Below are 26,026 nucleotides of genomic sequence, written 5' to 3'. Positions count from 1 at the left end.
TTATAATTAGCCTGCAAAATATACCTCCCCCCAAATGCCAGTTGCAATACTATTCAGAAAAACAAGGATTTGACATTCTAAAAATATTGTCTTCCAATCTATAACATATATTCTATTTATGTAGGTCTTCTTTAATTTCTCTCAGCAATAGTTTTCAGGAGTCGTCAGTATCTGTATTCTTAAGCATTAAATGATCATGGATGTTTATCTCTATTATGTTTTATTGAATTTCATTTCCTAACACTGCTGGTATGGAGAAATATGGTAGATTTTTATATGAATCCTCTTGACTGCACCATTGAAAAATATGCAGCTAAATGCATTTTGATAGATGTACACACTATGGAAGCCACAGCCACAATCAAGATGCAGGGTGTTTCCATCGGTCACAACTTTCCTTGTTCCCCTTTGCAGTCCATCACTCCCTCAACTCTTAGCCCCAAGCAACCATTGCCAGTTTAGATGAATTTGCCTTTTTAACAAATTTATAAAATGGAACAGTATACATTTTCTTGTCTGCAAATTAAGCACTCAACACATAGGTAAGAGATGATGTGTGTAAAACCTCAAAATCGTAAATGCAGAAGAATATGATTACCATCTCTTCTTCAGAAATGAGCCCCATTCTCCTGGCCCCTGATAAGAATGAAGATCTCTAATTCTTCCCCAAACACCATTTATGTACCTTACTGCACACTTACTTGGAGGACATCCACGTGTGGGCACTTCCAAGTTGCCGGCTGGGGGTCTAGGGCAGAGCCTCAAGGTCCCATCGTCCTCCTCCTGGGATTGGTTCTCCCAACAGTATAAATCTCATCCTCCTCCTGGGATTGGTGCTCCCAGCATATATACCTCATTCTCCTGGAATTGGTGCTCCCAGCATATAAACCTCATCCTCCTCCTGGGATTGGTGCTCCCAAGAGTATAAACCTCCTCCTCTTCCTGGGATTGGTGCTCCCAGCATATAAACCTCATCCCCCTCCTGGGGTTGGTTCTCCCAGCAGTATAAACCTGATCCTCCTCCTAGCATAAGTGCTCCCAGCAGTATAAACCTCATCCTCCTCCTGGCATAGGTGCTCCCAGCAGTATTAGCCTCCTCTTCCTCCTTGGATTGGTGCTCCCATCAGCATAAACCTCATCCTCCTCCTGGGATTGGTGCTCCCATCATATAAACCTCATCCTCCTCCTGGGATCGGTGCTCCCAGTGGTATAAACCTACTCCTCCTCCTGGGATTGGTGATCCCAGCATATAAACCTCCTCCTCCTCCTGGGATTGGTGCTCCCAGCAGTATAAACCTCCTCCTCCTCCTGGGATTGGTGCTCCCAGCAGTATAAACCTCCTCCTCCTCCTCCTGGGATTGGTGCTCCCAGAGTACAAACCAACTGGATCCATCGTGTGGATGTCCTCGGCAGGTGCACAAGCTCACTGTGGACTAAGCTCCTCTCCTGGTCCTTCCTGCTCAGCTCAGGTTGCTCCTTGAGAACTCAGGTGATGCTGTGCATTCCTCACTTCCCACTGAATTTTCCAAACTCAACTTGTCCTTATGCTCACCTCCCTTGGCAAACAGCTCCTCGACCATTACCTTGCTTTTCTTTGGGTTTTCTCATCCTCTGAACCTGTTGCTTCCTTTCTTCCATCCCCTCTCTCCTTTCTGTGTTTCCAGTGTGTGGGCCCAGTTGAGGCTCCTATAGGAGACACACAGAGAAGGAACCAAGGTCAGGTCTTGGCTGCAGATCCCAGGGAACACTTAACATGCATCTCAGTCTCTCATGCACTCAGAAAAAACTCAGCAGGAAAGGAATTTGGAGAATCTGAATAACCTTATCTTACAGATGAGGACACTGAGGCCCAGAGAGAGATGGACATTTCGCCTAAATTCCCACACCCTGATGCAGCATAGCTGCCACACAAACCTTGACCACAAGTTTTTGTATCCAAAAGCACCAGGAACCCATGGCTAAACTTCAGGAGACATTTGATCAAACATACTTCTTATTTCCCTTCCTAAAATAAAAATAGCTGACAGACATTTCCCCAAAAGAATTTCATCTCTTTTCAATAGTCCTATATTTATACTTAGCATTCCTTTCTTTCTCCAGGGTATCTTCCTGACCCAGGGATTGAACTCAGGTCTCCTGCATAGCAGGCGGATTCTTTACCATCTGAGTCACCAGGGAAGCCCAATCTCTTTCCAATAGTCCTAAATTTATACTGTTTTCCACCTTGGTGGACACAATGGGACCAAGGAATGCATGAATATTAAATACATCACACTCTTTATTTAAAAATTAGATGTGATTCTCTAAAACATCTGGCTCCTGTGCTAGAGGCCATATTTTTGAGAGCCAGGTACTCTCTGTGCTTTAGTCAACCTGCCTCCCCAGAGCCTCTTCAAAGCCTGCCACAGAGAACATTCAGTAAATGCTTGTCAAGCAGACCAATACTAGTTACCAGGAATCACTAACTCTTACTGATGTCTTCTACTCCCTACCCTATTTCCATCAATTCTGCCCTGTGTCTATGTGAAAACAATGAAAGCACAGCCCTGGTGACAGAAGTCCAAGATGCAAATTCCAACTCTACCAAAATACCAAGTCTACTTTACATGGTGATTTCATTGCCCTCTTTGAGCACATGGATCTCATGTATAGTGGAGAAGAATGGATCATGTAAAATCGAGAAAGCGGTACTAACCTTGGATGATTGACTGTGATATCATACAGGAGACAGGCCCCAATCCCTGGGTGCTGGTCTCACAGTATAGAAAATCTACAGCAGAGACACTTTAGGACCTGTTAGAAACTTGGGAATAAGGCTCGAGAAACTGCATTTCAGACAAAAATTCCACGGAGATTCTCATGAAGGAAAAAGCCCCAACATTAAACAAATGGCCCAGAATGAAGACCTTGAAATCCTAGCAGCAACAAGCATGACTCAGCTTAAGTAAAGAAAGTCCCTTGTCAAGGTGGCTTCTCAAGGGGAAATGTCTCCTTTGCAGGATGGTGCCCAACCCTGCCCAGCCCCACTCTCTTCCAGGACAGAACTGCAGTGGCCAGTGGTACGTGATGAGACCTCAGGAAGTGAGCATAACTGGGGACCTATCCTCAGGCCCCTCCATGTGCCAGCATCACTCCAAGCCCACAGGTAAACACAAAGCTGGTAGGTCAGCCTGTGAGATGAAGTCTCATTTAGGATCCACCCCTTTCCCTCCAGGGCATCCTCTCCCATTCCTCCTCTAGTCCCCGCTCACAGAGTGAGGTAAAGCAAAGGCCCTGGCAGTGCCAAGTCCTTCCCAGTGCACCCCTCATCCTCCCCACCCTGGGCCTCGGGGCGGAGCAGGGGTGTGAAAGTCAGTGACTACCTCTGTGCTCTCACGGTCACATCCTTCTCAGTCCCGCACCCTGGTCCCCTAGCAGCCCACTCTCAGACCCTTCCAGAATGCCAGGGGCCAACATCTGCAGAACATTTTTCCATCATCAAGAGTTATTACAGAAAGGGGGGGGTTGTTTCTGCACAGATCCTAACCCCGTAAACGTGCCCAGGGTACAAACCCAATTCAAACTCTCCTTTTAACTCCTAGCTCCCTGGTCCCCACCTGGTGGAGAAGTGCAGCCACACAGGTGAATGCTGGGATGCAGCCCAGTTCCAGCAGAAGAGAACTGGGATTCTCAGAAAAAGGCTGCATCCAGGCAAATGAGGCATTGGATGGAGTCGGTCATCAGCAACCCACCCACTGCTCTTTTCTTTTCTTAGCAGCAGCAGCAGCAGCAAGCAGCCCCCAGCTGTGTTAAAGCTTTGTCTGTGTCTTCACAGTCCTTTAGAAAGTGTGTGTATGTGAACAAATGCAGGATATTTACTCATATACGTTGCTCTAAGGGTATGTTGAAGACTAACATAACTAGTGGGCAGGGTTGGTAAGAGGAAATGAAATAGTCTTTTTGATGGCCATTAGAGCAAAATATATATATATAAAGAAACAAGTTTTTCTTTCCCTACTTCATTTCTACTTTCAGCACTCATCCCAGGGCTGAGTGGGGAAGAATAGGGATGACAAACTGCCACCAAGAGTTCAGCTCACTAACACTTAAAGTCTAAGTTTAAAAGAATAATTTACTGTCTTGCCTTTTTATCTCCTATTTAAAAATATTAAACAGTGGTTCTTAAATTTAGAGAATCTTAGAATGAGCTGTTGTGATTTAAAAAGCTGCTTCCTGGTTTCCATTTCCCAGAGATTTAGTTGGTGTGGAGTCCTAGAGTCTGAATTTTTCACATAAGTACCCACACATGTGTCTGATGTGGGTAAGCTGTAGGTCACAGTTCAAGACCTATTGTTCTATAACACTGATTCAAACCTATATATATAAGTTTGTTCTCTTTTAATTAAAAAGTAGATTAGTTGAACCACCAATTAGTTGAACCACATGAAGATCTTCAAGCATTCCTTGGAAAATATCCTCAGTTACATTCTTTTGCCTTCCAGAATTAAAATCAAACACTCATTCCACAATTATTTCCTAGTAACTGTTGAAACAATGTCAGACTTTATTTTTTTGGGCTCCAAAATCACTGCAGATGCTGATTGCAGCCATGAAATTAAAAGACACTTACTCCTTGGAAGGAAAGTTATGACCAACCTTGATAATATATTAAAAAGCAGAGACATTTTGTGGACAAAGCTTTCACGAAAACAACAGCATATGAATCATGTAAATTTCAGACCTGGTCAGGATCAAATCACAAATTACTTTTGGGGAAAATTCCTAAAAGCTATTTTGTGTTTCATTCTTTGAAAGGTAGTTCTTCACCCTAATTTTTAAAAAAAGTTGCAAAAAAGTGTATCTTTAAGATGGAGTATTCTACAATATTTAACTTTTCATAAATTATATTATTTCCCTCTACATGTTAGAACCCATTCTAAAACAAATGAAATCAACCTGTGTCATCACCAATGTCTTCCAATTTGCTGTCAGTGAGAACCATGTTGGGTACAACTGTGCAGGAAAGAGGGTGAGAGTCCTTGAGGGGAAAAAAAAAGGAAAGGAAAAAAGACATCTAATGAAATGCTTCCAACGTGTACCGATATTGCTTGACCTGTCAGCAGAAAACCTGCAGATGCATACAGGGTTCATTATGTCCCCCATCTTATAACTTCTAGAGTGAATGTAACAGACACATTGAATTGATGTTCTGTGTCTGCTGTAATAAGTGACCATGAGTTTAGCCTCTTAAAATAACACACTTTTATTATCTTAAAAGAACACACTTTTATTATCTCCAACTTTGTTGGAGGCCAACAAAGTTCTCGTTAGACTAACATCAAAATGTCGACAGGACTGCCTTACCTTCTGAAGGCTCTAAGGGATAATATGCTTCCTTGTCAATCCTAAAGTAGGAGGAGGGGAAAACAGAGGCAGAGTAAGGAGGAGGATGACCAGAGCCTGAATGGCAAAGAAGTTCTAGTCTCTGGTCCCAGAATGGCAGCTGCTCTCTCTTGAACTTCTCCTGACCTCATGGTGGACAGTTACACATGCCCAACCGACTTCTTTCATCTTTCAACCCCCTTGATTCCCGTAAGAACAGCCTCTTATCACATTCCCCTCCAAGCCCCCTTACATGCTCTGATTCCAGGGAATTTTTCTTTTTTGCCTAGGTCTTTCTAGAGCTAGCCACAGATTCCTCACCAGCACCCAAACCCTGGTCTGTGGCTCTGGAGAGTCCAAACCACAGACATCTCCCAGGAGATGAGGAAATGCAGGCCACATGGGCTCATGGGGTCACTCTGCAAAAATCTCAATCCGGCTGCTCAAGACATACCAGGTTGATATTTGGGAAGATGTAAAAACTGTTTACCCCCCCCCCCAAAAAAAAACCAACTGCTTTGTGCAGGTTATTGTTACACGGAATAACTTACACTATAAAATCCTAAACCAGGTGATCAGTTCTCATTCTAAAGTCACAGATAAGCTTTAACAAGGGAAAGCAGGCTGTGAGTACTAATTATAGGAAATGAACAAAACTGGGGCAGATCCCACAAAGGCCCAGGTAGGAGAAGATGCTTAGGCCAATGGCTAAGTAACCTCCTGTATTAGTGAGCTCAGGCAAGCCATACAAAATTACCATAGACTGGGAGGCTTAACCATCAGTCTGTTTTCACACATTCTGGAGGCTGGTTGTCCAAGATAAAGATAGTTAAACATAGTTTTCTTTACCCATGTCTAACTGGAATAAAATAATTATAGAGGACTTGTGAAAAAATGAAGTGCTATATAATTGGTGCTTATAATTATGACAGATCCATGAAATTAGTTTTAGAAACATAGACAAGAGATATTCAAGAAAGATCCATAATGTTTATTGAGAACTTGCTAGATGTTATGCACTGCACTGGGCATTTAAATTAGCACTCATACTTACAACTCTGCAAAGTAGGTTAGTGTTGGCCTTATTTTATAGAAGAAAAAGCTGAAACACTGTTTTAAAAGGTGAAGGAGGGGAATCGTTATGTGACTATAAAATACTAAAGCTACGATTTAAGCTCAGGTCTTCTGTGACTCAGCATGCTTCCTCAGAAGTCCTTTCCTGGAGCAGATAATGTTTCCCATCCATATGCTCTATTTCTAGTGACAGTTTTCATCATTTTCTTAGATGAGGCCTCTCAGTCTTACAGAATCCCTTCCCCTTCTGCCTCCCTATACAACTAGTTGTTTGTCCCACTTAGATGCAGAGAGAGGAAGCTTTCGGACCACAGTATAGGGTTACAGGCTAAAACGAAAAACCTTTATGTCACCATCGCCTCTACTTTCGAAGATCAGGGTCATGGGTTCCTAAACTGAGTTTCGTTGGCCAGTCCATATAGCGCTCCTCAGGTTTTGTTCCACCTCTTTCCCATAGTTAGATCTATAATGTAAGACCTGTGTTTATATCTGTGAGGAAATTCTCTTATTGGATTTCTTTTCATTACCATATCTCTCCTTACAAACAGAATCATGTTATATGACTCAAGTTTTGAGGATGTGAAATTGTGAGGCATTTTAAAAATATGAGTTTAAAAAAAATCCCCTTGTTTCCCTCCTTTTCTAAAATTTCAGTTCTACCCTAGCCATTATGTTGTTCCTGTTTCTCTCACATATACTCAATTAAAACTAACGTTACTGGACTTCCCTGAGATCCCACATGCCATGCAGTACAGCCAAAAAAAAAATTAAAAAAACAAACCAATTTGGTATGTTTTGTATTGCTCACAAAAAGTAGAGGACATCATTAAAACCACATTACAACTTCCTATGAAACAGCCTTTGATATCACATGGTGTGGTTTATGGATCTGATCCAGTAGCTCACTGTTCATGTTCTAGTTTTTATTTGCACTACTGGTTGATAATAATATGATATGGAAAAGCGCCTGCTTCCGTGTCAGCATGTAACCATGACACCCACTGTTTCCTCTGCCCACTGACTTCAGGATTTCTTTCTCTGCAGATGGAACTCTCTGCGCTCCAGTCCATGGTGGCTGTGCAGGAGCAAGAGCTGCAGGGTCAGGCTGCCGACATGGAGTCCCTGACCAGGACCACACAGATTAAGGAAGACCTCATAAAGGTCGTTCAAAGCTTCTGAAACACTCTTGGAAATGATTACAGCTCAGAGTACCTTCACCTCCAAACAGCACCTGGATTCACGGAGTCCCTCTACCCATACCTGTCTTCTAGATGCTCTGCTCGTTTGAGCCTCTTAGCGTCACCATAATCTCTCTGATATCAGAGAAAGTTAAGGGATTTAGTGGCACAGAAATTAGAAGTTTGATCTTGATACCATCAGTTCAGTTCAGTTCAGTCGCTCAGTCGTGTCTGACTCTTTGCGACCCCATGAATCACAGCACGCCAGGCCCCCCTGTCCATCACCAACTCCTGGAGTACACTCAAACTCATGTCCACAGAGTCAGTGATGCCATCCAGCCATCTCATCCTCCGTCGTCCCCTTCTCCTCCCACCCCCAACCTTTCCCAGCATCAGAGTCTTTTCCAGTGAGTCAACTCGTCGCATGAGGTGGCCAAAGTATTGGAGTTTCAGCTTTAGCATCAGTCCCTCCAATGAACATCCAGGATTGATCTCCTTTAGAATGGACTGGTTGGATCTCCTTGCAGTATAAGGGACTCTCAAGAGTCTTCTCCAACACCACAGTTCAAAAGCATCGATTCTTTGGCGATCAGCTTTGTTCACAGTCCAACTCTCACATCCATACATGACCACGGGAAACATAGATGTGGCTAAAACCTGGTTCTGACTTTCTGGTCTGTATAGTTGGTATTCCAAGGCTTGTGAACAGTGCTAACTGGAGAGAGTTTGCCAGTCTAACAATTTTGTGTGATAATTTGGCATCTTATTAGAGAATATGCTTCTGATGAGTTTTGTTCTGTATCCCGCAGATAGTTGATGCTTTGGCCCCTTCATTCATATACTCGTATTTAGCATGCTATAATAAGATTTCTTTCCCTCTTTAGGAGCACAGACCTTTTCTTTTACTGAATTGTTCCACCTTTGCCAGGTGTTTTTCAATATTACAATGACTTTAGATAAAGCATTGTGTGCTTATAGAACCTTGTGTTTGAAGGGGAAAAAAGGTGAAAGAAAATGGAGTCAAATTCTCACTCAGACGATGCTTAATTGGAAACATAGAACTTAAATTCAGAAAAATCTGTATTGATAGATTTGGTCTTTCACATATTTCCTTTCTGGTAGTAATGGTTGTGAGAGGTCGGGGTAATTGAAGTCTATATAGTTTTTAGAAACTAAAGAGTTGAAAAGGACCTCCAAGAAGATTTATTAATGAGTGAAATGGAAGTCCTTTTGATAGATATTTCCTTCAAACTCTTTTCTATTACAGGATTAAACTCTCACTGAAGTCTGATAATTGATAATACCTAGTATAAATCAGCATCTTCTGGTGTTCTCTTTTTAACTGTTTAGTCGAGTTACAGTAGCTTTTTTGCAAGGCCTGATGGCACTGTTTCCATATTGTCAGCCTTTAACTTTGATCAGGTGTAGTCTCACCCTCACCCCCCGGCCCCTCCCATACCCACTTCATTCATTTGTGGACAGCAGCAGTATTTTCATTTCTTCGGCTTCCTCATTTGTATTTTTAAAAGATTTTTCTTTGTCATTATGTACAGTCAGAGATCTGTGAAAGATCAAGAAAATTTTGACCTGAATAGGATAGTAGATCCAAGCCATAAGTTTCCTGAGGAGGTTCTTTAGTTTATTCTACTGGCACCATTTGTACCTGAATGACCCCAGGGGCAGATTCCGCTAAAAGGCCTATCACTTTTATGCTTGCTTATGCTTCTAATCCAGTGTCTGGTTGAGAAGTCTGGTTCATAGCTTCAAAACAGTTCAAGAAAATTGAGTTCAGTTCTCTCTGCTTCAGTCATCTTCTTCCCCTCTCTGCTTCAGTTGGATCTAGAACCCTCTGATTAGGACAAGGAGAAACAGATCAGATTACATCCCAAACTGCTCCTTTCATTGAGGAATAAGTGACCTACCTAAAATCACTTCCCTTTGGAGTGTAAGCCCTAGAGGAAACAGTTATTTAATACCTTTGCTTTCTTTGAGCTAGTATTAGAAAACTCTGGTTCCTGTTGATATGATGAAGTTATTGTTTTCTGACTTATTGGTCATTTTCTTTCTTTTCCTCTTTAAGTCACAGAATCTTCACATCCCTGAGAAACTCAAGTTGCTTCTTCAACTAGGGTCTATAGGTTTGCAGCCAGTGTGCAGGGATACGTGACAACCTTCCTAGAGAGTGGGGAAGGAATCCAGTGACTCACACACTTCTAAAGTCCGTTTTCCATCCTGCCTTGTAGAAATGGTACTAGAGGTGTGATAAGTGAAATTAGCTTTGTTTTTCAGATACTAATATCCTGTGAGACACACACATTTAGAGAACTTTCTCTCATTTCTCTTTGGGGTAAAGCTCAGAGAGCTTTCATTCTTCTACCTTTTGTACTGCAGAATCATTTGTACTGCAGAAAAAATAGCTGGGAATATGGAGCTCATACAAGGCAACCCAATCAGAAAAACAGAAGGAATGAGTCAACAGGCCAGGACAGCAGAATAATTTCTGTGGGGTGATAGTTTCCGTGTCTTAATGCATTTTGGTACATGGATTTAAGCTACCTTGTCACTAGATATTTGGAGCAATTAACTTTGTTAAATCATTTTTATTACAATTAAAAGATAATCATAGATTGTCAGTAGTGTGAGTATTGATAGAAGATAAGTCCTCAGCTTCTTCCCATCATCACTGAGCCAGGATAAATTTCCCAAATAAAAAATCAGTGTTTGTAATTTGCTTCCAGCAAAGGATGGGAAGTGGGAGAGAGACATAAAACTGTAGCGCTAACAATACTAATTTTATCAGATTTCAAATAAGAGTAATTCAACTTATAAAGTGACATATGAATTCTTTTTGCATTACTTTCCCTTTTTGTTATTTAAAGTCAAATTCCAGAAATAAAAATCATTATCATACCGTTTTCTTCTTGCTAAAGCTGGAAGGATAAAATAAAAAGTTCAGCAACATCAGAAAATGTTTGATCTAAAATAATGATGAAGACTATGGTTGTTAAGTACATGAACCAAATCAACTTCCTTGTTCCCTTTTAGAACTCATGGTTGTCTAGCAAATAGGTTGTCTAGCATGTAGGTTTGTTTTTAGTGTATAACATGAATAGACAGTGCTTCCTTTCGCAATTTCAAAATAATTGCTTTGAAATACCCCCTCAGTCTGTAAACTTTAGAGGCATGTGTATATACAAGTATGTTTTATAAACCATGAATTTGTCTGTTTCCACTAAGGATGATCAATTTGATAATAAAAGCAGGTTTACTTTTTACCACTTAAAGTTTTGATCTTAGGGCTGTTGAGAAAAAGTGATTCTTAACAATTTAGATGAAGAAGGAAGTAACGTTACATCCAGTAACTTGGCACTAGATCCTTTTAGGCCTATTTACCCACCAAAACAAGCTGTAAGTTTTCATTTCTTTATGGCACTGTGTTGTGTTAAACTGTGTTAACATTTGTGCTAGCATGGATCATGTACTTTTTAATATATATATGTGTTAGAATTTCAGCTATTTTAGTTGAAACACAAAATTGTTACTTATCCAATAAAAGTATCAAAGGCCAAACAGTAATTATTTGTTTTCATTCTTAAAAGATTAATGAGAAAAGTAGAGAAAGCTCTTTATCTTATTTTTCCCCTTATAGGAGAACCAGTCTACTGATGATTGTACTAAAGCTCCAAGTTAAATAAGGCTCTGAAATAGAGTGAGCCTTTGTATTTATTTACCTAAAGGAAGGAAGCAGAAGAAACCTGAATTTTCCTACTCTCAAGGAAATGAGGCTGAAGAAACAGCATTTAACGTCCCCTAGAAATGTGAAATGGATTACTGTACCTTAAAAAACCCTTCCTGCTCTGCTTGCTGAAGGAGAGTGGTAGAAAGTGGGATGAAAGTTTGAGGAGCCTATTGTCATGAGCTATGCAGGAGATAGTGAAAGACAGGGAAGCCTGGCATGCTACAGCTCATGGAGTCAAAGAGTCGGACACAGCTGAGCAACTGAACAATTGTCATGATGGGTGGTGCTGTCCCTGTGTATGTTCTGGCAAGGCCTGTTTCTTGTGTTCTTTGAGGAACAAAGAGATCATGGAAGGAAGAATTCCTTGACATTACAGAATTTTAAGTCACTGAAAACAGCTGCCTTCTGAATTATAAGCTTGTAAACTGGAAGGGTACTTAAGAGATACTGTGATGTAAAAGCAAAGATACACCATAAAGGAACTTGACTGCAGACTAATTTTTTTTTTTCCCCTAGCTACTTTGGTTCTGATATTAGAATGTCTAGTTAAAGAATTTTCTCAGGAGAAGCTTATGGAAGACTCTATGAAATCTTAGTTTTCTTATGGTTCTAGAAGGGAACAGATGCAGGTAAATCTGCAGTTTGATAGGAGACCTTTTTTGTTTGATCCTCTCATGTAGGATCATAATATTTAAGTCATCAATAGTTGGTTCATGAGGTGAACAGGTGAAAGTTCTTATAATTTCATGGTAGAGTGTCTAAGAGTGAGGGAGGTGGGCCCAGAGCACATAAAGAGCCTGGCACCGAGGGAAAAACAGCCAGGCACTTCTTACTGCAAACTTGTTCATGCTATAAAGTTTAGCTCTTTAAATCACATTTCAAAATTAGTCAGCTATGACTCCTGTGTTCTGAGTAACTTTATGGGAAAATATTACTCCTTTTCTGTTGGTTGCATATAAATGGCTTAAAAAGAAAACAAGAATGACGGTAGAGTAGAATTTGGAGAAAATGCTCTTGTTGCAGCCCAGTTGGGGCTCATTACTGAAGAATTAAAATGACACTTCATGACTTTCCCTCAAGGCTTATAATTGTGCATGATGGAGTTTTAAGGAGTTATTAGTTAATGATGATGAATCCTATTTGTTAAAACACCTATTCAAGAGTTCATCTTAATCTACTGATAGATCTGTGTTTTTCTCAAGTGTCCTGCAAAGTAGGAATAACTGAAGAGTGTTACTTCACACCTCCGTAGTCAGCAGTGAAGAGGTAGACTGAAGATCATCCCCTGAAAACACTGTTGTTGTTTAGTCAATCCGTTCTATTTGACTCTTGTGACCCCATGGACTGTAGCCCACCAGACTCCTCTGTCCATGCGATTTCCCAGGCAAGAATACTGGAGTGGGTTGCCATTTCCTCCTCCACAGGATCTTCCCGACCCAGGGATCAAACCTGTGTCTCTTGCACTGGCAGGCGGATTCTTTACCACTGAGTGTTCTGCTGAGTACATTTAGGTTCTGTGGCATTTTTCAGCTCTCTAAGTTCTAGCACGTAAACCAGTTTGTCAATAATATTGTAAGATAGTAATAATAAGGAATATACTGAGTGGATGCCAAGCACTGTTTCAAGCACTTCAAAGGCACCAAACCCTTTATAGCTGAAAAGTGTATGGAACGGATATTACTATTAACCGTAAGAAGTGAGGGAACTAAGTTATGAAAAGGATTTGTCTAAAGTCACATAACTAATGATGCAAGCAGAAATCTAACCTAGACAATCTGGCTCTCGAGTCCAGGTTCTCAATAATTATGCCATCCTCAATTTAAGAAGCACAAAAGTATGACTTTTTGCCTCCATGATTAAAAAGACCTTATATTTTCATACCACTTAAATTTTGCCCAAAGATTTTAAAGTATTGCATGTTAGAAGTTTATTTCTATATAGAGTCAGATAGTGGATAGAAAGTAATTCTTCAAGAGAGGGAAGTTTTGGTGGCACCTCCTTCTGTATGATTCAGGGTCTTGAAACTCGGGAGAACCACAACTTGAGAACTATTATTGAAGCCTCGAATAAAAGTTTTTAATAAAATTTCCAGCCTAACATGTAAAACTTACCCTGGAGATCGAGAGGCAAGTTAAATTTGAATGAACAGATTCTTAGCTTTCAGTAGTTCTGAAGGTGGCAGAACATTTTATTTCATATTTATCAAACACTAGCAATAACTTCATCAATATAAAGTATAGTACCTTTAAATTAGAAATTTATAGTTCTGAGGATAGTGTTTTGTTGCTTTGTAAAAGCTTCGAAAAGGGTATTCTCCACAAAAAGAGAAGTTCTTACTGTCATTTTAAAAACCAGGAATGGTAACAGCAGAGGCTTGTCTACTGTAAACTTACAGGCAGGACTTTGTGGGAAAACTTATTTCAATATATATATATTTAATTTACCCCTCAAACACTTTCAAAAAAGCCTTTTGCATTCAAATTGGTAAAGGCTAAGGTAGCCTTCCTGGTGGCTCAGAGGTTAAAGCATCTGCCGCCAATGCAGGAGACCCAGGTTTGATCCCTGGGTCGGGAAGATCCCCTGGAGAAGGAAACGGTAACCCACTCCAGTATTCTTGCCTGGAGAATCCCATGGACGGAGAAGCCTGGTAGGCTACAGTCCACGGGGTCGCAAAGAGTCGGACACGACTGAGCGACGGAACGGAACGGAAGGTAGCCTTCAAGCTGCCCTGAAGGAAGTACCGCAGACTGCTGCTGCTGAGAAAATGAATAAGGAAAACAAAACCCCTATGCAGTAGTGTCAGGATGAAATGGGCATTTTTGCTTTGTCTCCATTTAACTCTTGATGAAGTCAAAATCATGGTATCCTGCCCCAGAGTGAATTAAAGAGAGAACATTATTAATAGAAAGGCAGAGTGGCATCAGAAAGGTCGACAAAGGTAAGTGGAGAGCAGAAAGGGTTAGACAGAAGCCTTCAAGGCCAGTGACAAGCACCCTTTCGATCTCCTCTTACCTTACTTCTGGAATCCTGTGCAGGAATCATCGTAGGATGTGAGCCCAGTGTGGTCTGGTCGGGGTGAGAATTCTGACCTCCTAGAGCTGAACTTTCTTCAACCACAGGATTCTTCTTTTCAACACTCAGAAGGGAAACAATATGAAAAGTGTGTTTTTTAAGTCTGTCACTGAGTGGAACAATTCATTTTCTTTGCAGAGAAAGAAAAAAGGTTCTGATCTCTATTGTTCAGGGAATAGTGAACAACAGTAGTGTTATTCAAAGTGAGCATAATACAACACGGTTGTCCTCAAGTGAATTAGCATCCTGGGTTCAATGAGTTCCCAAAGCAGCCACAGCTTAGGAAGTGTGTTTATTCACCTCTGCACAACCAGTGTCCTGAATGAGACGGTTCTGGGGCTGGTTTAAAAAAGTAAGTATTGGAAATCTCTATTGTACAACAGTCTGCCGCAGAGCTCTAAAGATGCCGAGCGGTAAAGGTGTCTCCTTGTGAGTAGGGCTTTATTGAATAGGCTACTGCCTTGGTCCAAAGTTAACACAACATTCACGGTAAAGACCAGCAAATGAGTCATAAAACTAAGCTGGTAGGACAACATGCTTTTAGTACTTTTTCATGAGATTGGCCGGGGCCATTGCAAGTACCCTGGCATAACCTTGCAGATGCCAAGAGATGGCGTGTAGGTGTGAGCTGGCCCTGCTCACCTTACCTGTAGAGGGTAGTGAATGCTCATTATTTATGCAGAGCCTTTCATTCATGGTGTGCGAGCTCAGGAGCAGGTTCTCTGCTCTTGGAGGAGGAGACAAAAATCTGATTTGTCACCAGAAGGAACAGTGAGTGGTCTCTGCCTGAAAGTCCAGAGACGTGCCATCTTGGCATGGCTCTTATACAGGGCTAGCTATGTAACTGTGGTCAAGCCGCCTAATCTCTGAGGCTCAGGTTACCCAGTGGCCAGAAGAGGAGTTGTAACAGGTTGTTTTCCAAGGCCAGCGTCAGAACTGGATCTCAGGGTTCTCTAACGTGCAGGTTCTGTAAGACCCAAGGAGTATCAACGATACGTTTTCTTTGGTGTCCAGATGAATTAACCATTATAAATTCCTACATTTTCAGAAGAAATCAGTAATGTGAGCCATAGGTCTTAATCTAAAATTTGATGAGCAGTCTTATTTTTACAGATGTGGAGAAGAAGGAACACCCTATATTTGTGCTGTCTGATATGGCAGCCACCAGCCACATATGTGACCATTTGAATTAATTTAAAAAGATAGACATACCATTGGGACTGTTATAGGAAAAAAGCTTAATGAAAATTCTTTTAAGCAGTATTCATAGTTTCAGATACAAAATTATGAACAGTGATTCTTTGTATTGCTACTAATTCTGTCAGTGCCAGTCAGAATTTCTTCAAAAGGATTAGCCATAACAGGATAGTATTTTTAAAAAGAATATTTTACTTTTAGATGTTTGAAAGAAAATCATTTCCTCGGGCTCAGTAGCCACGTGTGACTAGTGTCTACTGAACTGAACAGCAGAGGCATAAAATTGCAAAAATTTCTGTTGGTCAGCACTTCCCTGGACGTATATCTAGACCACGAACTGCAGCTACTTGTCCCTTAGTGTGGGGCATAGATGTTTGTGTCCCAGGGTGACTGTTCATTTTAAGTGAGTGAATGAATGGATTAAATTCCTTTTAGACAAAATGGGGCAAGAACCCCTTCCGGCACAGGATGTTGGTGTTGGACAAGGGTTTGAGGGAGATGGGAGGAGGGGAGGTAAGAGAAAGGGGTTAGGAAATCGCTGAACCGTTCTCGGCCCTGGGGCTGGAAGAGACCTCAGCTGCTGTAGGACACAAGACCCTTGCAGGAAGGTTCCTCATCTAGGTACTCACCCCATGCACGACTGATCCCAACAATGGAAACGTGGGAGGAGCAGGGCTGCCCTGATCCCAAGGAAATCGGGGACCCTCTCCGCACTCAGTGGTGGGAAAACGTTGTCACGCTGGGTCCATGTCACAGTAGGGAAAATTATTACACAGTGGCAGGAAGGAAATAATTCAGGGTTTCTGGAAATAACTGAGAGGGGCAACCACTTAGTCCGACAGTCTAACACTGTGCAGTTGAAGCCGGCTTACCTTCTGAGGTTTAAACTGGAGCGTTCGTAACAAAGGACCAGTGATGGACTTTTCTCCAGTGTTGGTGCTGCCTTCCCTGCTGGCGAGGGGCCACCCTGGGGAAAGGAAGAAATCAGAGGCGGATGGCAAAGTGAGTGTAATCTAAGCTGCTGTCTGGAAGGCCCCTGCCAGGGGAGTCACCTTTCTCTTCTGGACCCACTCCTAGGTACAGCTGCAGGGGACGACACGGAGGATGCGAGCACGGAGTTCACTGACAGTATCGAGGAGGAGGCTGCACACAACAGCCACCAGCAAGTAAGTCCGAGCCAGCTCCTGGGGTCCCGGGTGGAGGGCTGAGCCCTCTGAGGACTGGTGGCCTCCTGCAGCCCCCGTGGGCCTGGCACGAGAAGCCGTCTTTGTGTGTAAACCACTTCCCTGTCTTCTTCCTACTCTTGCTAAGCTGCCAGCCACCTTTCCAGCCCCCATTCTCACTCCATTTTCCTTTCCAATCCACCTTTTGGCTCCCTGTATCTCGTGCTCCTGCCCCTGCCCCTTCCTGCCCTCCTTTGCCCGTATGTACCATCTATAGCTATAGCTTCAGAAGAAATTTTACTCACAACAAAACCATGGACACTTACCATCTTGGGCTTTTGCAACCGAAACACATCCCAGAAGACAGTCACCAAAGGGCCACTTGGGGAGGTGGCAGGCCTGGCCCCTGCTTCAGGAGAGTGCTCTCTGAGGAACTACAAGAGGACTGGAAGGCCTCCAAAACCAGGCTCATTCTCGGGGAAGCCTCACTATATAAAAGAGAACTTTGTTGGGCACCTGACTGTCTGCTCCAGTGGTGATGAGTCAGTGACCAGCAGATGACACTTCAAGAGTAAACCCTGGTCAGACCTCAGAACGTGGTACCCAAGGCTGAAACACTGTTCTCATTGACCAGCAGTGAAGGCGTAACCAGCATTTTCTCGAGTTCAAGGGTAGACTGTCCTGGACCTCAGTCACCGAGAGGGATCCCATAGCATCCACTGGAACTCCTCTGTGTCTTCACTGTGCCCAGGGACATTTGGCAATCCCATGTCCTAAAGGGACCGGGCGTGTAGATGTTTCCAGGAGCAAGTGGATCATTGGTATCTGTCGTTCTGCAGAAGCAGCTGGGCGTTTCCAGGGAGAGCTTCCTTGGAGCAGTTGGGAAAACTATGAGGGAAATGAGTCTGCCTCTTCATCTCCTGCACAAGAAAAAGAGGAGGCACATCTAAGAATCCAGCAGAAAGACCCACGTGAGCAGCACCCAAACCTCACAGGGCTGGGCACAGTCTTTGACTCTTGAGGACAGAAGCAGTGTCTGAAACACCTCCCATTCTCAACACAGTTTCTCCACCTTCTGCCAAGACCCCCTTTGTGTTGCTTAGACACACTGGCCCCAACTTCTCCCTTGAGTTCCTGCATGAACTCCACTTCTCTTTTTGCTTGGACAGCTTCTGAGTCCTCCTAACCAATGCTTGTAACTTTATGTGCTCCGTTGCCCCTCTGGGCCTATCCCTTGCCTCGCCTCTCACTCCCTGATTGCACTGAGGATCTTGGGTGGTGGAGAAGGGTCTGCAGGATGTGAAAATATCCACTCTCACACGGAGCTTGACTGGGATGTCAGCTGTCAAGCTGACACTGATGGTTATTAACTTCAGAATATATGAACAGGAGCCAAAGATATGGAAAGAGCCAGATGTGGTCCAAACTAGGCGTGATAGGAGGAGTTCTCCACTCCGATTCTCAGTTATAGGCAAACTGGTTTGTAAAGTCACTTCTTCCTCAACCTTCTTTTTCCTATAGCTGAGTGTGGAGAAATGATCAGACTACATTTGGAGGTCAGTCCAGCCCTGGGATAAATTGTTACATCAGGGCATTTGTACTTCCCTTGCAATGTCTTCTCTATCCCTTGGCATGTGTTCAGTTGCTTCAGTCGTGTCTGACTCTTTGCTACCCCATGGACTGTAGCCTTCCAGGTTCCTCTGTTGTTGGGATTCTCCAGGCAAGAATACTGGAGTGGTTTGCCATTTCCTTCTCCAATCACTTGGCCTAGGAGATACTTAATAAATTAGACAAGTATTTATCTGTTGGATGAAAGAATATCTTGGGTAAGCACTGTTTTTCTTTGCATCTCCTTTCCTTGAGAGTCAGTCTTCAGTTCTGGGAAGGAGGTATGTGAAATCACTGTAAACTTACAGCAACTTTTCTGAGGGTTGTGGGTGTGGTTCTCCTGCTACCAATTACATAAAGCTTGTTTTGTCATAACTGTCTTGTGTCCAGATTCTCAAAAATGTATCTGCTTGTTCCCAGGGAACTGGTCCCTTAAGGTTACACTCTGAGCTTCTCCTAGTTGTGTCCTTGGGAGTAGACCTTATTCTCAACACCAAGCTCCCTTCCTGCCTCAGGCAAACACACACTTCCCCTTATAAACATATCCATCCATCTTTATGTTCCTTTTAAGGCAAGAACCAACTTTTGGCCAAAGCATATTGCTCCATCTTTATTTTTGGACTCACCCTCCTCAGGAAGTTTCAGGTCTGGCCATAATGGTAATTTCACCCAGGTATCTCTCACACAATTCCATTCTCAATCAAGGTCTGTAATACCTGTAAGGTCTGTAATACCTAGGAAATTCCTGTGAAAGAAACTAATCATCATTGTCTTTCTTCATTTGAACTTTTGCAATAGAGAAAATTAATCAACAGTCACAAATGCAAAGGAGAGAAAGGCAGTGATGAACTTGAAAAAAGGTCATTTTTAATACCCTAATGCTATCTGGGAACTGAATACATTGTGGGGGGTTATGGAGCAATAGGGCTAAAACAAAGCCATTCTATTCAAATAAGAGATCAGGTTCGCACATTGACTTCTGTGGGGCACATGGAAAACCAGCACACCAAAAAGCTGAATTATACCACGGAAGCAAGAGAACAGAAGAATTAGGAAATGTGAAAAACAACAACAGCAACAGTGATTTATGCTACGTAATTAACAGTAGGACTAAAGGATTCGCACCACTATTGCACACACGGACGCCCTGGGGTTTTGCTTGAGGAAAAACAGTAGAAATATTAGCTTTCCATAGATGATAAAGCAAAAAATAAATGCTAGATCCTCAGTCACTTTTCATGCATTTACATTTAAAATTTAAAGACAAAGCAGCCAATGTAAACTCCCTTGGATGTTGAAATATGAAAAGTCAGATTAGCCTGGGAATGAATCAGATCTCTGTTTTCTCAATTAAAAGTAAGAAATCAGACCAGATAAACCATATGGTCCATTCTGGTATTAACATTCCATGGGTCTTATTTTCCCTTTTTAAAGAAAGCCAGTGTATTTAAATCAATAAAAGATAGCATCCATCCAGAAGGCACTTAAAAATTAGATGGCATCATTAAAATGAGACATTATTTTTAAGCAGAAGGAGCCATTAAGGTCTCCCTGGAGTAGGAAATGCAACCCACTCCAGTATTCTTGCCTGGAAAATTCCATCAAGAGAGAACCCCTGTCTTTGGGGCTCCAAAGAGTCAAACACAAGTGAGCAACTGAGCACCCTTTATTAACAGCAAAGAATAACTGTGTCCATATTCAAGGCTGAGAGCAGTGTTTATTTTAGGTAAGTTAGTTGCAAAGAGTTTATGTAGAAAGATAATGTCACATAACTTAAATGAAAGGTTAGGTCACAAGCTTTCAAAAGTGGTTTTATCCAGTCCTCCTCCTTCATTTTGTCCCAAGTGCTTTGGGGCACATGCAGGGATGGCCACCAGTCTAAGCCTGGCAGCAGAGCCATCGAGACATTCTCAGGAGCCTCCCAGATCTCAGGCTTACAGCTGCAGGTGCAATTGGTGCTGGGAAATGAGCACACGTGGGCAGCTTCTCCTTTCTTCATCGAGAGGGCAGAGCTTCCACATCTCTTCACAGCCTCCACTGCTGTGCTACTAAACGCTTTACACATACACGCCATGAATCAACCCCACCATGCAGCTGAAGCCTAGATTTTGGCATGCTGTTAGGAGGTCCAAAGCAACAGTCAGTGGCTTTGAGCCAAGCCAAGCAGGTCTATTAATCACTGATTCATTTAAGCTCCTCTGAGCCCTGTTTTGTTCAATATATTCCTGATCTAACTGAAGGAATCAAGTTTATAATTAATTCTACAAGTCGTTCCTACTCAAGTGGCCACTACATGATTTATGGAGATGCACATGAATATTTTGATAATGTTGATGATTGTAAGTGGTTCTTTTTAGCCAGAATGAATTTGTGACAGGTACAAGTCACTGTAGAGATAAAACATGACCCAGAAATAGCTGTGCAGAGAGGTGGAAAGTTGGAGGTCAAAATCAACACGAAGTTAAGCAAAACCCCGAAATGCTGCTGCTGAAAGGAAAAGGAAGCCATTATGACATTGGGATATAAGATTAATATTTGACAGGCAAGAAATTCATGTACTAAAATAATTGGTCATACATTAAGTAGATTATCATACTCAGGTTTTGGTTTCTTTAAAGGGTATGATAAAAAAGCTGGAGAGGTGCCTAAGACAAACAGTAAAAAAGTTTAAAAGTTAAAAAACTGTTATTTGAGGAAAAACCCATACAGTCTGCTTTTGTTGAAATCTTAAGGAGTAACTTCAAGAGTATCTTCAAAAACCAAAGGTGATGGGAAATTGTTTCTGCTTGTTTTCTTCTTTTTGCTTAGATCTGCAGAGAGAGTTGGGCTGGGAGCAGCAGCACAGAGTGTTAGCCAACAGGAAAGGTGGTTGCTGGACGGGTGGCCTCATTTTATTTCATTGTTTGAATTTTATTCAACTTTCTGTTTTATATTGGAGTATAGCCAATTAACAATGTTGTAACAGTTTCAGGTGGACAGCGGAAGGACTCAGCCGTACATACACATGTATCCGTTCTCCCCCAAGCCCTCCTCCTATCCCATCCCATCCCATCTAGGTGGCCTCAACTTGAACTTCTCACCAACTATAGATTGTGATTCTCCTGCTGCCAATGAAATCCATTTCTTTGTCTTACCTGTAACTCCTCCCATACCCTAGCTCTCTGGTTATGACTCCTGAGTGCCCAGATCCTTCCTCATAATCATCCTTGTCAGAGTCTGAGTTACAGGCCTGGCCTCAGGCTTTGAGCTCTGGTATCTTAGCCATGGTCTTTGCACTCAAGGACTCGAGTGTTGTGGAGCTGATGAAGCCTTTCGTCTTGTGAGAAGGAACTCTGTTCCCCCAGAAGGAGAAGGCTCAAGAGCATCCGCACTCTCCAGTCCTCTTTAAACCTCATCTGTCTGCATGTGTTTTAAGTTTGTTGTGTGCTTGGGGCTTTTCCTCACCCACCTCTGCAGTTTCTTCCTGCTGCCTGTGGCAAAAATTCTCCCTGCTTGTGTGGTGCGTCCTCTCACCCAAACCAGTCTCCAGGGACCCTGTGGTTGGGAAAGTCCTAGGAGGGAGGTCCTGTTAAAGGCTGCCTTGTGCTCTGATGTTCCTCATAGATCCTCTTAGTGAACTAACTTCTTTAAACCTTGGTTTTCTTTCAGCTCATCAAGGTGGCGTTGGAGAAAAGCCGGGCGGCTGTGGAGACCCAGAATGTATCTCTGGCTCCTCCTTCCCTGACAGGAGGGGACAGTAACGGGGGTCTTCAGGAGGAGATGCTCCACCTGAGGGCTGAAATTCACTGACACTTACAGGAGAAGAGGAAAGCTGAGGGGGAACTGAAGGAGCTAAAAGCTCAAATCGAGGAAGCAGGATTCTCCTCTGTGGCCCACATCAGGTAGGACGTGCCCCAGAAAAGAGGAGCCTGCCGACTGAGAGGCTGCTGTAGCCAAGGGACCACATTGCTGCAGCCAAGGAATTCGTGCCACCCTGGGGCTTCTTGGTCCACATCCCAGGCTCCATGCATGCATGGTTCTACAGATTCGTAGAAAAGCTAATAAAACTAGATAATGCATGTGTGTGTGCGTACGTGCTCCATGTCTGACTCTTTGTGATGCTATGGACTATAGCCCACCAGGCTTCTCTGTCCATAGGATTTCCCAGGCAAGAATACTGAAATGAGTGCCATTTCCTCCTCCAGGGGATCTTCCCGACACAGGGATCAAACCCATATCTCTTGCATCTCCTGTACTGGCAGGGAAGCCCTGAATAATGGTGATTATCAATAATTACCATTTGAACTATTCAAATAAATCTGGTCTTAATTCAATATAAAAATGCCTATTATCTGCTATATGTATGACTGTCACAAGTGGAAATCTCCCAGTTGTATGACAGGTATTGCTGTTTTGAATTGACTGGAATGTGTAAGGAATCTCCTGCTACCCAAGATGCTTCCCTGCTGTATGCAGAACCAGAGCAGTCCATGAGGAGGAGGGTTTACACAGAGCCTCCACTCATCTGTCTCTCGGCAGCACAAATCCTTCAACTGTGGAATAACAATTTTAATAACCTCTTCTGTTTTATTTACTTTGCAAAAGTGGGAAGTAACTTATTCATTGGCTAGAATGGCCCTGCCTTCACTCTTTCCCCTCGCCCTCAAAAGAAGCTTGGAAAAATGTGCAGATAGCATAGGGATAATCCACTCACTCATTCGTCCACGAGGGTCACAGTCCTCATGGCCTGCTGTTTAGAAGACAGCTGTGCAGATGAACAGCTTCTAATCCATACCCTATAGTTTCCCTGCCTATTGTGTGCCACTCAAATGTCCCCGAGTCATAGAATAATATTAATGTTAGTACTTTGATATCTAGCACAGTGTATCTTTTGACTGTTAAGGAACCTCAGGCCTAAAACGTTCTAGCAAACTTGCTCAAGTTTGCATAATAGTCCATGGCAGGATCCCTGGCTCCCAAATATTAAATCCTAAGCCTTTTCTCCTATATACTTTATCAAACATTTTTTGAAATACTCTTGCAAGCATCCTTTGTTCTGGTTCCTTTACTCTGAATCATTATGATATTTCTCGTCTTAAGTTCTACTTAAGCTAAAGCTTCAGTTTGATTTAAACATCATTATGCTTTGTTGTGCTATCATGGGTGAGAACAGTACATCTCTTTCGATCCCACAGCTGAATATAGAAGCACTGATACTGTAGAAGATAGACTGTGTAATTCGTAATTCTATGTAATTCTTCTCTTTGGGGAAGATTTTCTTGAGCATTGCTTTTGTTAGTTTGCATTGTGAAAAGAGCAGGGTATTCCCCCAAATACAAAGTTATGACATAACATTAAATATTCTTTATACCACACATGTGCCCCTTTCTTTCCCTGTCACACCTCAGTTTTAGTCAAATACCTGTTCCCCTTTTCTCCACTGAGGAAACTCTCACAGTCTCTCTGATTCCTATGTCCCAAACCATGTTCGTCCTTAATTCACTCTAGACAAGCTCTGCTCTATTTCCAAACTTTAGGATTCTGAGAAACGCAGTGTAGAGGCACAGCCAACTGCTGGTCCTTCCGGCTGTGAATTAGCTACTTCCTTTGTCTCTTCTGGTCAGCAGTTCTCAATTCAACGTGCTTAAGAATCACCTGTGGAACTTAAATAAAATATAGATTCTTAGGCCTTAGCTCTTAAGCTTTTTAAACAAGCACCTCCTAGGAGTCTGCTGTTAGTATTCCTCAGGTCTGCAGCTGATAAGAGCAGAATTATATAACTTCTCAGTTGCAGGCACTGAACTAACCATAGCACTGATGAATTTCATGTAAGCATCCAGTGACTCCCCTAAGTCAATGAAGTGAATTGCGTTTTTAAAGCCACACTTTTTATTGCTTCCATCCAGTCCTAGTAAAGGATTTGGTGGGAGGAAAGGCTGCAACCAGAATATCTTGGTGAAAATTAGTTGTTGAGCCCATTATATGTTCTGAGTAAATATGAATATTCTATGTGCAGCTGGCACTGTGGAGGCTCTGGGGACACTGGGTGAACAGGACAGACAGAATCCCTGCTCTCACGAAGACGATCTCCTATCACAGGAGCCAGATAGAAAGCAACTGATTAACATAGTACATTTGACTACAATTCTGGCTAGTGTTGTTTGTTTCTTCTGTGTTCCTATACCCCGGTTTCTCATCCAGTAGTTGAAAAATGACTGATGATAATTAATAGAACTGTGGTCTACATGATAATACATTTCTCCCATGCAATGTGCTTTTTTATTTGTTATTAACAGTGTAAGTATCCTTGTTTATTGTACAGGCCACTGAAAATTAGAACATGAGGTTGCAAGCATGGGTAAAGACAAGTAGACTGTGTGTCTTGAGTCCGAGATTTTTAGTGATAATGCTGCCAAGTATTTATGGGAGTGTGGGGAATCTCCTGCTCTTCCTGAGCCTTGATTTATGGGTATATAAAATAAGGAATGTTTTAATAGGTCTCTGAGGTCACTTCCAGAACTGAACTGAGGTCACTTCATGTACTGGGGTGTCTCTGAGTCTGATGGACTGAGTTGTGGGTTAACCGGGCTCTTAGGAAATGAGGCCAAGACCAGACCCGGCCACTGACTGTGTGTGTTTCTTGCAGGAACACCATGCTGAGCCTTTGCCTTGAGAATGCAGAGCTGAAAGAGCAGATGGGAGAAGCAATGTCTGATGGATGGGAGATTGAGGAAGACAAGGAGAAGGGCGAGGCGATGGTGGAGACTGTGGTTGCCAAAGGGGGTCTGAATGAGAATAGCCTTCAGGCTGAATTCAGAAAGGTCCAGGGAAAACTGAAGAATGCCCGCCATATCATCAACCTCCTCAAAGAACAGCTGGTGCTGAGCAGCAAGGAAGGGACTAGTAAGCTTAATCCCGAGCTCCTTGTGCACCTGGCCAAGGAGATCAACAGAATGAACACAGAGCTGGTTTACTCTCCTGGAAAGCACCAATGCCTAGAAGAGGAGGGTGTGACCACAAGGCCGTGTCCCCAGACACTGGAGCCTTGGCCTTGGGGCTGCCCTCACAGTGGATGCTCACCAAGTAAGTGTGGGGTTAGATGAAAAGCCCTTGGAGAAAGGCTGGACATGTTTACCTTAAACAGGTCTGCCCTGTGGATCAGAAGGTGCCACGGGAAGGGCATCTTTATACCACAAGTAGTGGTGATAATGTTCCTCTAACATCCAGCCTTTAGAAAGCTTTCTTTTACAACATTATCTCATGAATACTACATGAGTAATTAACTTTCACAAATATTTGAGTGCTTAATTTTCCAGGCAAGACACTAGGCATTAGACACTGGAAACAGCCAATCAGACTTCATCTCTGCCTTTCAGATATTCAACATGGTGGGGAAAGATGGCACAAAACCAGATCATTTCCATAGGATGCAATATAGGGCTACACGGGGCTTTAAGGCAGTCAGTCAGTGGTGTGTAATGACATCTCTTACTTATCGCTGCTGTGTACATCACAGCTCAGCACAGGGGTCTGCTCCTGAGCCTCAAAGGAACTGTCAGGATTGTCTAATAGAGGGGGCTGAGCTGCTGCTGCTGCTAAGTCGCTTCAGTCATGTCCGACTCTGTGAGACCCCATAGACGGCAACCACCAGGCTC

General features: G+C 42.7%; 2 protein-coding genes across 2 annotated transcripts in view; both read left to right on the top strand.

The window, feature by feature from the left end:
- LOC129556737 (myomegalin-like) overlaps positions 1–26,026 on the top strand; it is a 631,881-nt gene that overhangs the window by 456,058 nt on the left and 149,797 nt on the right.
- Positions 16,120–26,026, top strand: part of LOC148778140 (myomegalin-like) — a 45,677-nt gene continuing 35,770 nt past the window's right edge. Inside the window, 5 exon segments of the mRNA XM_088836013.1 lie at positions 16,120–16,134; positions 16,599–16,787; positions 22,041–22,273; positions 25,018–25,399; positions 25,401–25,454. Coding sequence (XP_088692139.1) covers positions 16,120–16,134; positions 16,599–16,787; positions 22,041–22,273; positions 25,018–25,399; positions 25,401–25,454 — 873 coding nt within the window.

The sequence above is a fragment of the Moschus berezovskii genome, chromosome 4 (assembly GCF_049115385.1).
Source record: "Moschus berezovskii isolate FMDL1 chromosome 4, NW_MosBer_1.0, whole genome shotgun sequence".
In the NCBI taxonomy this organism is placed as follows: domain Eukaryota; kingdom Metazoa; phylum Chordata; class Mammalia; order Artiodactyla; family Moschidae; genus Moschus; species Moschus berezovskii.
This window is presented reverse-complemented; position numbering and strand designations above follow the sequence as displayed.